Source organism: Salvelinus fontinalis, chromosome 11 (assembly GCF_029448725.1).
Source record: "Salvelinus fontinalis isolate EN_2023a chromosome 11, ASM2944872v1, whole genome shotgun sequence".
Lineage (NCBI taxonomy): Eukaryota > Metazoa > Chordata > Actinopteri > Salmoniformes > Salmonidae > Salvelinus > Salvelinus fontinalis.
The window spans coordinates 14,573,482-14,588,964 of record NC_074675.1 but is presented as its reverse complement, the minus strand read 5'-3'; the positions used below and the strand labels follow the sequence as shown (position 1 = coordinate 14,588,964).

The following is a 15,483-nucleotide window of genomic DNA, read 5'->3' as shown; positions in this document are numbered from 1 at the left end:
CAAGATGTTATTTTACCTTAACTGGTTCTCGAAAAACATTGCCCTTGTCAGCCAATTAGTTAGTATTGTGGGAATCTATGTGCGCTGAGAGAATTTATGGAAAGATACAACTTTGGGGTTTCAAGCAAAGAATATGACACTGTTATAAAAGCTATACCTAGTGGGATAAAATATTTACTTCAGAATAATGCATATTTTGGAATATCTATTGTAAGCGATATCCAGGTGAATGGCATAGGTTTACTAGATAAGAAATTCAACAATCGTTTATTAAGGGATATTTTCTACAGGAAGTCTATTCCCTCTGCGATATTTTGTTGGGCTTCATCGTTTGATGTAAACTGGCGCCATGCTTGGCTCACACCACACAAATTTATGGTGACCAATAAAGTAAAGGACATCTCCTTTAAGATTATCTATAGATTCTATCCGTGTAATAGCTTGATTTCTAAATATATACCTGATGTTACCAGTGAATGCAATTTTTGTGAACTAGAAACTGAATCTATTGAACACTTATTCTGTCATTGTTCACATAGTGAAGTGTTCTGGACTGATGTAAAACTATATATCTTGGCAACAAAATGCATACAACAATTGAAATATCTAGGTTTGACATTATTTTACTATACTGATTCCACAATTTAGCTGGAGTATGTCATAAATCTCAATTTTATTAGGAAAATGTTTCATACACAAATAATTTATGAAGAAAAATCTTTTTCCTTTTCTTCATTTTTTTATCTGATTTGGAAAACTATTTAGAGTCATTAAAACTTATACAAAACAAAATGTCTAAAAAATGTATTCACTACATGTCTGTATTTGAATTGATATAATGTGGATTTGTATTTTTTTTCCCTCTTATTTCTTTGTGGAATCCCTCTGGCTGTTCTGTTTGTGTTTTGCATGTTACTGTTTAATTAATAATATTATTTTTAATAATTAAAAAAATATATATATATATAAAATGTAATAATAAAAAGCATTGAAAATATAGGTAAAGGCTGTTTTTACACAGACAGACCAATTCTGATATTTTTCCACAAATTGGTCTTTTGATCAATCACATCAGATCTTTTCACAGATCTTTTGCAGAGCTGATCTGATGTGGGGAACATGTTGGCTGGCCTCATAATTGCTAGCCAGCTAGCTAATATTTTGAAAAAGAATGCACTTTTTTTAGCTAGAGTTATTTGCAATCCCTTTAACTTTGCTTGCTGGCTAGCTACAGAGGTTAGCTACTGCCATCAAGGTGTTGTCGTGTTATCATATTTGGCTTATTCCACCGTTTGCAGAATGCATACTGGCATTTGAATATAGCGCAGGAAAAGGGAATCGGAACACATTTAAATGTAGGTGTAGACGCATGATGTGTTCGGATTTCCATGATCAGAATACAAAAACTGCATTAACTGTCAAGTCTACATGGCCTAGCCCTTGATCATGACTCTCAGCTCCATTATTTTTTATTTATTTAACCTTTATTAATTTAACTTTTAGTACATTACACATAAGAGTCATTGGATGAAGACGTCTTCTGTACAGAGTTTTGTTAAGAGCCCCTATGCTCAATCTGAACATTAACACGCATCGCTTGCGGTACGGTTTTGGAAACATAAGGACCTTCTTTCATATTAGCAAGAAATAATAACCTTTAAAAAGTTTAATTGATACACACCTTTCTAGGGATAATTATGGTTCCCACGCGGCCTTATCTCGTTACAGCGCATGTTTACGGAAGACAGAGGGACCAGTTGCGCTAATTATCTATATAGCATACCTGTGTGTAACCGAAGAAGGCCGGCAGAATCGTGTTGTCACTGAAAAATACTGTTTGCTGCAACTGTGATTAAAGCCGGTTAAAACAGTGTACAGTAAGTGAACATTTTTGCATTTGTGAAATTATTTTGATGTGATATGAAAGTAGAGGGTTTTTTGTTTCTAGAACCGTATCACGTAACAATTTAAATCGATTCACGTTCAGATGGGAGTATTTGGCTGGTTTGGCTGCCAGAGCCAATCTACCTCTGAAAATAGCATAAGGTCCTTGGACCTTAAGGAGTAATGGTAGGCTCCTTAAGAGTTCATCTTGGGCTAGACGCAGCCCTTCATACACCTGACACATTGTTAAACACATTTCTACACCCAGGGTAAGTTTCAGAATGTACTTACCCTTGCCCTTAATGCCAGAAGAAGCAGTGTCCTCTGTCTGTCAGTTATAAGTTCTGGGACAGTTTGTGTAACCACCGTCACAAACTCCTCTAACTTTCCATAGTGCTTGATGGCCCTCTGTTGCGCTACCTGCCACATAAATGCAGACAATAGCCGTAGAGGTGGAACCAAAAGGCGCAGGGAGGAGAAAGGGAGGGGGTCATCTATTGTGTAGAGAAGGATGTACAGTAATATCAAAGACAGTACAGTATAAAGATAACTGTTTCTCCAAAATAAATCCCTGATCTTGCTTGTAGGAGATAGCTAAGCTCACGCGCAGAAACAAGTCTTCGTCTAACGGCGGTCTCGTGCCGAACTGTGAATGTCTAGCAACCAAAGGTTGCTAATTCGAATCTCATTAAGGACAACTAGCATTTTATCAACTTTTCAACTACTTACTACTTTTTAGCTACTTTGCAATTACTTAGTATATTAGCTAACCTTTTCCCAAACGCTTTAACCTAACTCCTAAACTTAACCCTAACGTTAGCCACCAAGTTAGAATTCGTAACATATCCTACGTTTGCAAATTCGTAACATATTGTACGTTTGAAAATGTGTAACATATAATACGTAATATAATATAATACGTAATATTGTACTTCGTTACATATCATACAAAATGGCTGATGGACGTCCACAAATTATTACATACCATACGAAACTTAACATATCATAGTTAACGGCAGGTTACTGATTTACATACAGAATAATACGACATGCTCTGAGACCAGGTTGCAAAACTAGCTAGCTGGGGCCATATAGACATATAAATCCCTCATACAAAAATAAACTGTGTGCTAAAACTTACTTTACATCATTCATGAAGCTGTTTCTTTTTTTTATGAGGTGGAAGTAACTAACAAAAACATAAACATGTGTATTGAATTGAATACCATTTAAATAAATAATGGATTGATTAATTAATTGACAACTAATATGATCAGTTCATTAATACCAAATTAATTCAACTGTAAATGAAATACAGGCAGAAGAAAGGCCTTAGATTTTCTTTGACAGTATTCAGTCCTTTCTCCTCAGTCTGATCCTTAGCAGCCACAGCCGTTAAAGATCACCTTCTGACAGACCTAATTAACACATCCCATCTATGGGGCAGTAGCCAGTAAGGAAAAGGTGGCCTGCCAAATGTGACACAAGAAGGATTGTGGCTGAGGAGAGAAGTAAGGGAAAGAGCAAAGAAGAGGTATGTGTGTGTGGGCACATCAAACAGGCCATAGAGGAAAAGCCCTATCCCAAAGCCCAAACACACTCCATATTCATTGACCTGTCAGACAGAAATAGGATAGCTAACTGGGCTAACACCACTGTGTATATGATATTATAGACACTCAGGATCCAGAATGTGCACACAAATAATCTCAATTGAAAATGCTACTTAGTCCAGAACTGGGTTAATATGTGTCTGGGAGACAAACTCTTAAAGTGACAGTTCACCGTTTTACCTTGTTTTTCCACCTAACTAGGGTGGTGTTATTCATGCATGATCACTCGGTATTTAGCTTGTATTTTTATTTATTTCTAAACAAACAGACGTTGAAGGATATTCATAAAAATGTACCATAAACATGAAGATGACATACAAGTAACAAGAACAAGGAAACAGTACTTTCCATAAGCTTCATTTCTTTGAAAAAGTAACATTGTTTATTGAATTAACCTCTCTTGGGTAGGGGGCAGTATTTTCACCTCCGGATGAAAAGCGTGCCCAAAGTAAACTGCCTGTTACTCAGGATATGCATATAATTGGTCGATTTGGATAGAAAACACTCAAAAGTTTCTAAAACTGTTAAAATAATGTCTGTGAGTATAACAGAACTGATATGGCAGGCGAAACCCCAAGGACAAATCATCCAGGGGGGAAAAAATTGAGGTCATAGGATTTTCCAGTTGTTTTCTATGTGATACCCTGGGTACCCTGTGATACCCTTATTATATTATACCCTTATTTTTAGGAACCTGGCTGCAGTTCCTATGGCTTCCATAGATGTCAACAGTCTTTATAAATTGTTCGATCTTTTTCTTTTGAGAAATGAAGAAGTAGTCCTATTCATTGTAAGTGTCACTCCAGGTGGACTACTGTTTTGGTGCGCGTAAACTGGAGCACGCTTTATGTTGTTTTTATCCGGTATTAGAAACAGTTTATTCTGTCTTAAATTGTATTGATTATTTACATTTTAGGGTACCTCAGGTTGGATTAGGAACGATGTTTGAAATGTTTGGACCAAGTTTACAGGTAACTTATTAGATACTTTGTAGGCATGTTGGGCGAGTTGAAACCGGTGTATTTCTGAATCAAATGTGGCAAATAAATTGACATTTTTGGGACATAAAGAAGGACATTATCGAACAAAAGGACCATTTGTGATGTTTCTGGGACATTTTGGAGTGCCAACAGAAGAAGATCTTCAAAGGTAAGGCATTAATTATATCGCTATTTCTGACTTTTGTGGCACACATGCCTGGTTGAAATATGATTTTCATGCGTTTGTATGCGGGGCGCTGTCCTCAGATAATCGCATGGTTTGCTTTCGCCGTAAAGCCTTTTTGAAATCTGACACAGTGGCTGGATTAACAAGAAGTTAAGCTTTATTTTGATGTATAATACATATATTTTCAAGAATGTTAAATATTTGAATTTGGTATTTTTGAATTTCGCGCTCTGCAATTTCACCGGATGTTGGCCAGGTGGGACGCTACTGTCCCACCTTCCCATAAGATTAAGAGTCTTGACTGTGCTGTGGTGTTTGAGTCCTGCCTGTTCCTGACCTTTGGCCGTTGTATGTAACTATCTACATGATGGGACCCCAGGTCATTGTAAAGATCTCATATCTTCTGTGCTAGCATGAGGAGATGGGTCCATCTGCCTTGTGTTCAGTCCAATCTTCTCAGTCAGATCCTTAGCTACCATATCCTTAATCAAAATCCTCCTTTTTTGACCAAGTTCATATACATCCCAGTTGTCAGGCAGTAGCCCTTTAAGGAAAAGGCAGGCTGCGAAACGTGACACAATCAGGATGGTGGCCAGAGAGACCAACATGATGCCGGTGCGGTACGGGAAGACATGCAGCAGACGCCCGTCCTCGTGTAGGCTGTCCCAGGGAAGGGACATGAGTCCAGGCACACCAAGCAGGGGCTCTCCTACTAGGAACCGCAGCAGTAGCCCTACCACAAGGCCTGCCAAGGCACCATACCCATTGACCTTCCCAGGCAGAAAGAGGACGCAGATCAACTGTGCACACACCACCGTGTACATCACATCTCCACTGAGAATCCAGAAGACATACACAGAGGAGGTCGTCATTGCCAAGCCCGCCCCCATCAAACCAAACAGTAGGATGGACACCTTTACTACCAGTAGAATCTGTTTCTCAGAGGCCTAAAATGAAGAACAAAAATCAATCGCAGTGCCCTATTCAGTCAATTTGTGGGAAACATTTACAAATAAATAGTTACATAGAATAAACTAAGATGTTTGTAAGTAGATTCTCAAACTTTCTCTCACCCTTTTGCTGAAAATGTTTTTGTAGATGTTTCGGGCAAAAAGGGACGCAGAAGACAGCAGGGCAGAGTCAATCGATGACATCACGGCAGCAGCAATGGCGCCGATTCCAGCAAGAGAGACGAAAGGTGGACACAGGTGGTGCAGGGAGATGGGCAGAATCATACCCGCCTTGCCCTGCTCGTAGGGAGTAGGTAGACCAAAACTGGTCTGGTTCCAATCTAAGTGAGGGAGAGAGAAAAAAGCAAGCATATGAGATTTACAGAACTCCCAGTGATTGACATTATTGGGACAGAGTCGGCTCCTCCCATGAAGCCTACTCCTCCATTTTGATGAACACACTGCTGTACCTGTGGATGCTGCCACAGCACCAATGAGAAGAGGTGGTATGGCGAGGATGAAGCAGAAGACAGAGGCAGCATAGCAGGTGAACTGAGCCTGAGCCACAGTGGCTGTGGCCAGGACTCTCTGGTAGAAGGACTGGTAACAGATTCCACCTAGAGTCTGAGAGAGCGAGACATTGAAATGGACCGTAAAAATGTTGAAATCAAAAGTGACAGGACCTAAATGAGAAAACAACCAGCACAGAAAATAGAAAGGTAACACAATACAATGACAATTATAGGGTCTTTGTTTGGGATTGAGACATTTAGATATAGATCTATACAACAGATGGTCTGTGATGTGGAATCACCTAGATATTAGACCATGTTTGAGGTCTGAACACCTCTGACAAACTGTGAAATTGGAGTGAAATGTGACTTTAAGTTGACATTACCACCAGTAGCAGGTCATCCAGCCAGCGCCCTGCATCTGCCAACATCAGCCTGCCGGTCCATGGCTCCTGATACAGTTTTGTCACCGCTGTGACTGTAATGTCTGTTGAGGCGGGGCTCATCAGTATGAAGGGCACACAGAACCACTGGAAGGAAAAAAACAAAACCACAAAATCACTGAAAGGAAAAAAGACTAAACCACAAAACCATTGAAAGGGAAGAGGAAAAAAAAGTTGAAGCAATTCCCATACAGAAACTCTGACACGTAAATAAAGTGAATCTTAGCGTGTATATTTACAGTAGACCACACGTGCCTCACTCACTATAACACGTTGACCCTAGAACCAATAAGGGTTCTTCGAGCTGTCCCCATAGGAGAAACCTTTGAAGAACACTTTTTGGTTCCAGGTAGAACCCTTTTGGGTTAAATGAAGGGTTCTCCTATGGGGACAGACAAAGAACCCTTTTGAAACCATTTTTTCTAAGAGTGCAGGACAAAGTTTTATCACCAGGCTGAGGAACATGAAGATGAGCTGGATGACATCAGTGTAGGCCACCGAGTACAGCCCTCCCAGCAATGTGTAGAGAATTGCCACGGCAGCAGACAGGGCCACAGCCAAGGGTGATGGGATATCCATGATCACACTCACCGTTCCCCCTAGAGCAAAGCATTGTACAGATTGTTCACACATTCTAGCTAGCGTAGTAGCTTGCAAGCTTCTGTGTGTAGCCTATAGCCAACAACATCCCTGAGATCTAGTGTCATGATGTCGCTAGAAGGCCTCAACCATTCACCCAATGTATAACTTACAGACATGCCATGCAGGTTCAGGCACTCATTCATGCATCAGGAAGTTGGCCAACATCACCAGCTAATAATGTAAGAGTTTAGACTCATTCTCATGCTTCCAGATAATGTGGTGGTGGAAAACAAATGTTAATTCTTCAATAAATTACATCAAAGAATCATTCAGAGAAATCTAAGCTAGAGACAGTTTTTCCACGTGACATAACCAGGTAAATGTGGCTCTAGTCATGGCACGTGCTAAAAGGTGCTGTGATGGCTATTTTGCTGACAGAACAACTGACTTACCCAATGCAGCGAGCACACAGGCTATCCAGAAGATGTCAGCAAGGAGTGATGGGACAAAGAGGATAGCAGTTAACGTGTTTCCATACTTCTCCTGGAACGGATCCATTATGGTGACGTAATTCTTCTCTCGGACCGGTTTCACAAAGAACAACGCACCTGCAGTCACAAATCCATTTACTGTGAATTACTTACCTTACACCGCATGGTTGCCATGTGTTTGATGCCATTCCATTCGCTCCATTCCAGTCATTATTATGAGCCATCCTCCACTCAGCAGCCTCCACAGCCCAATTATTATGATAACATAACCATACATACCTACAACCAGGCTAAGGGTGAAGCCTATTGGTCCGATGGCCCAAGCCAGGCCCCTTTTAGGGTCGTAGACCACCTCAGCATTGCCTAAGATGAAACCTCCTCCCACCCATGTAGCTGTAGAGAGTGGGTGGTAACACAGAACAACCACTAAGCATTGAACAACACTAAAGTACTTTGAAAGAGACTCAATGACTTTCAAATCTGGGTGATCTTATGTTACACGTTAGTTAGGTTGACTGCACACCTGTGGTAGTGAAGATGCTGACCCAGATGTTGAGGTTCCGCCCTCCAACCATGGCAACCTCACTAAGGTTTCCAGTGCATTTCCTCTCCTCGTGTTTGGACTTCCTGGACGCCCAGACGCCTGTCGCGAGGACGATAAGGTAGAACACCCCGATCGACAGCAGGCCGGGCCAGTTAAGCGCCATCTTCAGGGAGGAGAGGGAATTTCTATAAGATACATGAATATTGACGACAGACCATCGAGACTTAGGCCAATGTCACACAGAGATGGACGAAAACGTAAACGCAAAAAAGGAAACGTTCTCTCACTGTTCACTGTATTTATTTTTTAGCAAACTTAACATGTGTAAGTATTTGTGTGAACATAACAAGATTCAACAACTGAGACATAAACTGAACAAGTTCCACAGACATGTGACTAACAGAAATTGAATAATGTGTCCCTGAACAAAGGGGGGGTCAAAATCAGAAGTAACAGTCGGTATCTGGTGTGGCCACCAGCTGCAATAAGTACTGCGGTGCATCTCCTCCTCATGGATTGCACCAGATTTGCCAGTTCTTGCTGTGAGATGTTACCCCACTCTTCCACCAAGGCACCTGCAAGTTCCCGGTCATTTCTAGGAGGAATGGCCCTAGCCCCCACCCTCCAATCCAACAGGTAGGTCCCAGACATGCTCAATGGGATTGAGATCCGGGCTCTTCACTGGCCATGGCAGAACACTGACATTCCTGTCTTGCAGGAAATCACGCACAGAACGAGCAGTATGGCTGGTGGCATTGTCATGCTGGAGGGTCATGTCAGGATGAACCTGCAGGAACCCTTCCTGCAGGTTCATCCTGACATGACCCTCCAGCATGACATGAGGAAGGAGGATGTCTTCCCTGTAATGCACAGCGCTGAGATTGCCTGCAATGACAACAAGCTCAGTCCAGACCATGACGGACCCTCCACCTCCAAATCGATCCCTTTCCCGAGAACAGGCCTTGGTGTAACGCTCATTCCTTCGACGATAAACGTGAATCCGACCATCACCCCTGGTGAGACAAAACCGCGACTCGTCAGTGAAGAGCACTTTTTGCCAGTCCTGTCTGGTCCAGCGACGGTGGGTTTGTGCCAATAGGCGACGTTGTTGCCGGTGATGTCTGGTCAGGACCTGCCTTACAACAGGCCTACAAGCCCTCAGTCCAGCCTCTCTCAGTCTATTGCGGACAGTCTGAGCACTGATGGAGGGATTGTGCGTTCCTGGTGTAACTCGGGCAGTTGTTGTTGCCATCCTGTACCTGTCCCGCAGGTGTGATGTTCGGATGTAACGATCCTGTGCAGGTGTTGTTACACGTGGTCTGCCACTGCGAGGACGATCAGCTGTCCGTCCTGTCTCCTTGTAGTGCTGTCTTAGACGTCTCACAGTACGGAAATTGCAATTTGTTGCTCTGGCCACATCTGCAATCCTCATGCCTCCATGCAGCATTCCCAAGGCACATTGACGCAGATGAGCAGGGACCCTGGGCATCTTTCTTTTGGTGTTTTCGGAGTCAGTAGAAAGGCCTCTTTAGTGTCCTAATTTTTCATAACTGTGACCTTAATTGCCTATCGTCTGTAAGCTGTTAGTGTCTTAATGACCGTTCCACAGGTGCATGTTCATTAATTGTTTATGGTTCATTAAACAAGCATGGGAAACAGTGTTTAAACCCTTTACAATGAAGATAATGAAGTTATTTTGGATTTTTACTAATTATCTTTGAAAGACAGGGTCCTGAAAAAGGGACGTTTCGTTTTTTGCTGAGTTTATATAATTTTGTCCATCAAAAGTTCAACTAATTCTTACTTTTTATGTACATCTAATTATAATTTGCATAATGTTGAGCAAAACTTTGGTTGCCTCTTGATGCAAACTGTTAAATCGCTCAGAGGCTGTCTACTATAAATGGCCAATATCCACCAGCAAGCAATGCTTCCCCTAGCCACGCTAGCTTCGCCCTGAGTAGCTTGCCATGTGGGTGCTAGCAAGCCAACAACATGATAGGTACTGCCAATCCAGTAGGGGCTGGAAGCTATTTTAAGCTTTAATTGGTTGTGCAATATTGGCAATAATTTACATACATCAAGCTTTCCCCAACTTAAGTTCTGCCCTGTTCAGGGTCTGTTCAGCGAGCTTCTCTTGCCTTGCTAACTTACTTCCTTACACTGAAAATGAATGGGCTCCGTAACTTTTGTCGGAGGCATCTCTTGCTAGTGGACATGCCCGGTAAGTGACGGATCACTTCAGTTTGCTATTTCCAAAGAAATGTAGCTTGTGGTATCAAACAACATTCACACAGGTAGGGAATTTATCAATAGCCAATCTAGCCCGGTGTTCAAGCTAGCGAGACCTTCCCTCCCCCGATTGGTTAATCGCACAGTGGTTTTCTTCTGTGATTTTCATAAAGTTCAGCCTAACTTTTTGCCTCTTTCTGTTCACAAGAATTGGTTTGCATCACTCATTTAACCCTGGTGCTTTGCTGAAAACAATGTACGGCCATTGTGGTATGAGTCAGATTGACCCGTATAGTTTAAACACACTCAAGACAGTCAAAGAATCACGTAAAAACAACCAAAACTTTATTTTGTCTTGTCAGACCTTTCAGAAAGAAGAAATGCAAGAACATTTGATTTAAAGAACTCTATATTTAAGTACTATTTGTTAAACATATTTTCTTTCTCACAAACAAGCATTTTCTGTTGGAGCTCATTTTGGAGTGTCTGTCAGAGATCGGCTGCTCTCACGCAGAGAAGCTTGGGAATGCTCCTTTTCAACCAAACAGAATGATAAAAGTGCAACCACAACCAGTCAAAACAAAATACATCACACATTTGTTTATTTTGGACCTGTGCAAATATCTATACACATGAAAGCCTCTGGGTCAAAATGACAAACAACATCATGTTTGTACACAAAATCTACAGACATTCTACAACACATCAGTGTGTCCACATTTTGAGTTGGGTTCATGACGCTAAACGAGGATAAGTATTTCATTTCATGGAGAAAAAGAGAGGTTAACTAGTATTTTAGGGGTCAAGTTGATCCCCAACATAATAAGACGGTTAACAGAAGGTGTTTCCTTCCTTTGAAAAATAATGACTTCTGCAATTTGTCGCATATAGTGGACAACCTCTGACAATGTCTTTTGTCTTTTCCTCCCATTGCGGCCAGCAGCATACCACCCTGCATACCACTGCTGGCTTGCTTCTGAAGCTAAGCAGGGTTGGTCCTGGTCAGTCCCTGGATGGGAGAGCAGATGCTGCTGGAAGTGGTGTTGGGGGGCCAGTAGGAGGCACTCTTTCCTCTGGTCTAAAAAATATCCCAATGCCCCAGGGCAATGATTGGGGACACTTCCCTGTGTAGGGTGCAGTCTTTCGGATGGGATGTTAAATGGGTGTCCTGACTCTCTGAGGTCATTAAAGATCCCATGGCATCGTAGGGGTGTTAACCCTGGTGTCCTGGCTAAATTCCCAATCTGGCCCTCAAACCATCACGGTCACCTAATAATCCCAAGTTTACAGTTGGCTCATTCCTCCCCCTCCTCTCCCCTGTAACTATTCCCCAGGTTGTTGCTGTAAATGAGAACTTACCTGGTAAAATAATGGGAAAAATTGGAAATGACTTATTTCTGGTTGTTTGATTTCTCAAAGTAATGCCCAGTATAAATGTACTGTTAGGGTGAACTCCAACCTAATTTGCATAACACCAGCATTTAGAACAACAGAAAGGAGTCCACTCCACAGGAGTCTTCACCACATGGAATATATGGGAGAAATGAACGTGAAACCCAAATAAGGGTAAAGCTAGGAGAGATTTGTGGTCAGAGATGTTGCCATAGATCTTCACCTTAGCCCAAGAAGTCACCAAGGCAACCAGTAAAGAGAGAGCAGATATGCATTCAGTCGGTTTCATTAACATGCTGAACTCACTCACACACACGCATCCCATACCCAAAAAATCTCTTTACAAAGGTATTACACTGGAACCACATACTAGAGGTGGATGGAAATATGTGGATGGTCTTGCACATAAGAAAATGGTAATGTATTTACTGTATAATTACAAAATAGTTATGCTACATGTCAAATAAAATCCAAGTTTATTTGTCACGTGCGCCGAATACAACAGGTGTAGACCTTACAGTGAAATGCTTACTTACAGGCTTTAACCAATAGTGCAAAAAAGGTATTAGGTGAGCAATAGGTAAGTAAAGAAATAAAACAACAGTAAAAAGACAGGCTATATACAGTAACGAGGCTATAAAAGTAGCGAGGCTACATACAGACACCGGTTAGTCAGGCTGATTGACATTTCCGAGTTTCCTAGTTCTGACTCAAACTTGGAAACTTGTTGTAGAAAGATGATACCCAAGTTTCACACTTGGAAAGTTTCAGAATCAACCAATAGGAAGCTCTACGCAAACAACTTACGTTAATTTTAACTCAGAAGTTCCCGAGTTTCTGACTTGTCATAAATGTAGCATTACACTATAATTACTACACACAAAAGTTGTTATATCATTCTGCATTCAAATTCATTGTGGTTTCATATATGGAAACTGAGACAATCATATTTTTATGTAAATAAACGGATCTTGTACAATTCTGTAATATGTCTTCGCAACATTTTCATAAAACAGACCAGACAGTACAGTACACCCTTCAAATGTTATTATATTTCTAAATGTCAGTCAATTATGCAAGTACAGTATAACATTTGAAAATACATTTAGTCCTATTTTAATGTTCCAATATTCAATAGATACTGTATCACATATTTAATTGGTTTTATATACTTTGTAGTATTTCTCTTCAAGTTCAGTAGATACTTATTTGATTGATGTTTCAGCATTGAGACATACCAAAGTGTACTCCCAAGTACGATTAATATGACAAAACAAACATAAGATGCTAAGAACTGTTTAAACTTACCTCGATGTGCAATTTCCTTGATCCTCTGAGGAAAAACCTAAATGTACTTTGAGAATATCTTCTAACTCCTCCCTCTAGTCCTAAGAGTTTATTAGTGTAGTCAATATAACAAGTTAATAATTGATCATTACAGTACACTCATGTGGACTAAAATGCAAAAACAGTTGTAGTAAAAATGTGTTGACCACACTGTGAAAAATATATTAGTGGAATTTATGATTTATTTTAGCATTGCACTACTACACTGAGCTGTATTGTCATCGTCAGTTACATCCCTTTATAAGGAATCATTATGGTCTGGGATTCCAGTGCGCCAATTTCCTCATGTTAATCATTAAACTGCCTGGCCCATATCCAGGTAGCTATCTGAACAGACACCCTGCTGAGACATGGTGGCCCCCAATACAAGTTAGTTCAGGTGTGACCCCACAGCATAAACCGAAACCCAGCGGGACCAGGTGGTCACTTTGTCAAGGGTCAGCTTGCAACTCAAGCCAAGCATTCTTTCACTGCAGGGAAACTGGGTCAATTAAAATCTAAGCTAAGTAAGACTCTGTTACTCAACTCCATAAGTAAAGAAAAAGGCAAAAGGCAAAATTTTGAGAGACTTTGAGCAACAACTGACCAGTGGGGGATGTTGACAAACCCAGGGGGTGACATCAACGAGAGACTTTCGGAAAAAATAAACTATCACTGGGTTTCTCAATGCCGCTAGGCTTTAGTTGCCCTGTCTCTTATTCAGCTCTCCACTGTCCTGTCCTCCATGTCCTGTTGTATGACCACATTCTTTCACAGTGGAGAGCTGAATAAGAGACAGGGCAACTAAAGCCTAGCGGCATTGAGAAACCCAGTGATAGTTTATTTTTTCCGAAAGTCTCTCGTTGATGTCACCCCCTGGGTTTGTCAACATCCCCCACTGTATCCATCACAACTGTAAGAGGGGGATGAAATATGACATGGCTGAAGAACAGGGGTGGATGGGGCTGCTTTTTGATGTGGCTGTATCTTGTGCATGTTGCTACAGGGTTTTGTCTACATAAATGAGCTGACAGGTGCATTTCGTATATGTAGACTACATAACTTGAGTTACAGTTATAATGTAATGCAATTTTATATTATTTTCTATATGATAAAGTGGAACCCTGAACATATAAAACTATAGAAAGCAATGTGTTCAGCCTTGAATGTGTCATAGAAGCCTTTGGAGGGTCCCTGCCTGGTAGCATTTCTGGTTTCCTAGTAACCAGGCAGCCTAGTAATTGGACACATAATGACATGGTATGACACCAACGCGGAGGACGTCTTGAAGGATCATGTTCAACTGGTGCTTCCTGCTAGGAACGTTCCACTGCTCTCCTAGACCTTGATTACGGTTTTCTTCTGAACCAGATGTATTCATAAGCCTGAGGATCCTCGCACAACTTCAATTGGAATAAGTATTTATTTGTCGGTTTGGATGACTGGGGGAAATGGGAGAGGGGTGACCAAGAGACATGATACGGTGTATTCACCCTCCAAAACGGATACCTGGTGCAACGGGTGTCGTTCCTTATTGGATACGAAGGTACAGAGGAAGTAAGAGTCCATGCTTTTTGAACTTTTCTCCCCTCTCCTCTGTATCTTGATGCTGCTGGGATGTGTGTCGAAGTCCCAGGGCTTGGTGAAACCGCACTCTTGTCCTCCAGTGGGACGGCAGCAGGGCCTCCCAAACCGCAGTCCAAGCTGGGACAGCTTTCTACTTTCCACTCCCCCTGCCAGCCATACAGAGAACATTACAGCACTATCAGGTGAGCTGACTACTGAAAGTTGCCATGTAAATCCAAGGCCATTAATAATGTCAACTAGAGGCTGATATTTCAATAGCTTGGTAGCAAATGCTTATTTCAAACACACAAGTGGGGAACACTGTTTACTCATTTGGCTGGGGAGTTATGGACTACACAACTACAATGGAATATGGCCATATAGGCCTGGCAGAATAATTAAGTAACTCATGGAGGAAAAGGGTTACTGAATGAAAGTTCATCCACTCCTTCAGGTCTCTTTGGCCAATGATGATGCAATACCAAGGTGGTTGGCGTTCACTGAGAAGACTGGCAAGCTATTTGGCTTGGCAGTACCCCCTTAAAGTGTCCGTCACAGGCTACTGTGTAACCATTACCTACTTTCATCTTCATGTCCTTAATGGAACAGCGGGAGAGGGGAGCATATGCTCTACACACATAAAGAGGACATTGATCATTTTATATTCATCATGTGCATTGCATGTATCGATTGATTAAATTGAACTGGTGAAAAGCTGAGAGATGGGCCTGGAGAAATGTAACCACTCTCAAATTCATAGAGCTATAGATGCAAGGAGTGA

The 15,483-nt window shown here is 41.4% G+C and overlaps 1 protein-coding gene across 1 annotated transcript; it reads right to left on the bottom strand.

Annotated features, from left to right (window-relative positions):
- Positions 1–3,729: 3,729 nt before the first annotated feature.
- LOC129865117 (high-affinity choline transporter 1-like) lies at positions 3,730–13,708 on the bottom strand. The gene is made up of 9 exons (XM_055937614.1): positions 13,119–13,708; positions 8,166–8,349; positions 7,922–8,035; positions 7,604–7,759; positions 7,020–7,168; positions 6,513–6,656; positions 6,085–6,238; positions 5,738–5,955; positions 3,730–5,611 (listed from the first exon to the last, which is right to left on the bottom strand). The coding sequence occupies exons 2-9, from the start codon at positions 8,347–8,349 to the stop codon at positions 5,045–5,047; spliced, it is 1,686 nt and encodes a 561-aa protein (XP_055793589.1). The 5' UTR covers positions 13,119–13,708; the 3' UTR covers positions 3,730–5,044.
- Positions 13,709–15,483: the final 1,775 nt, after the last annotated feature.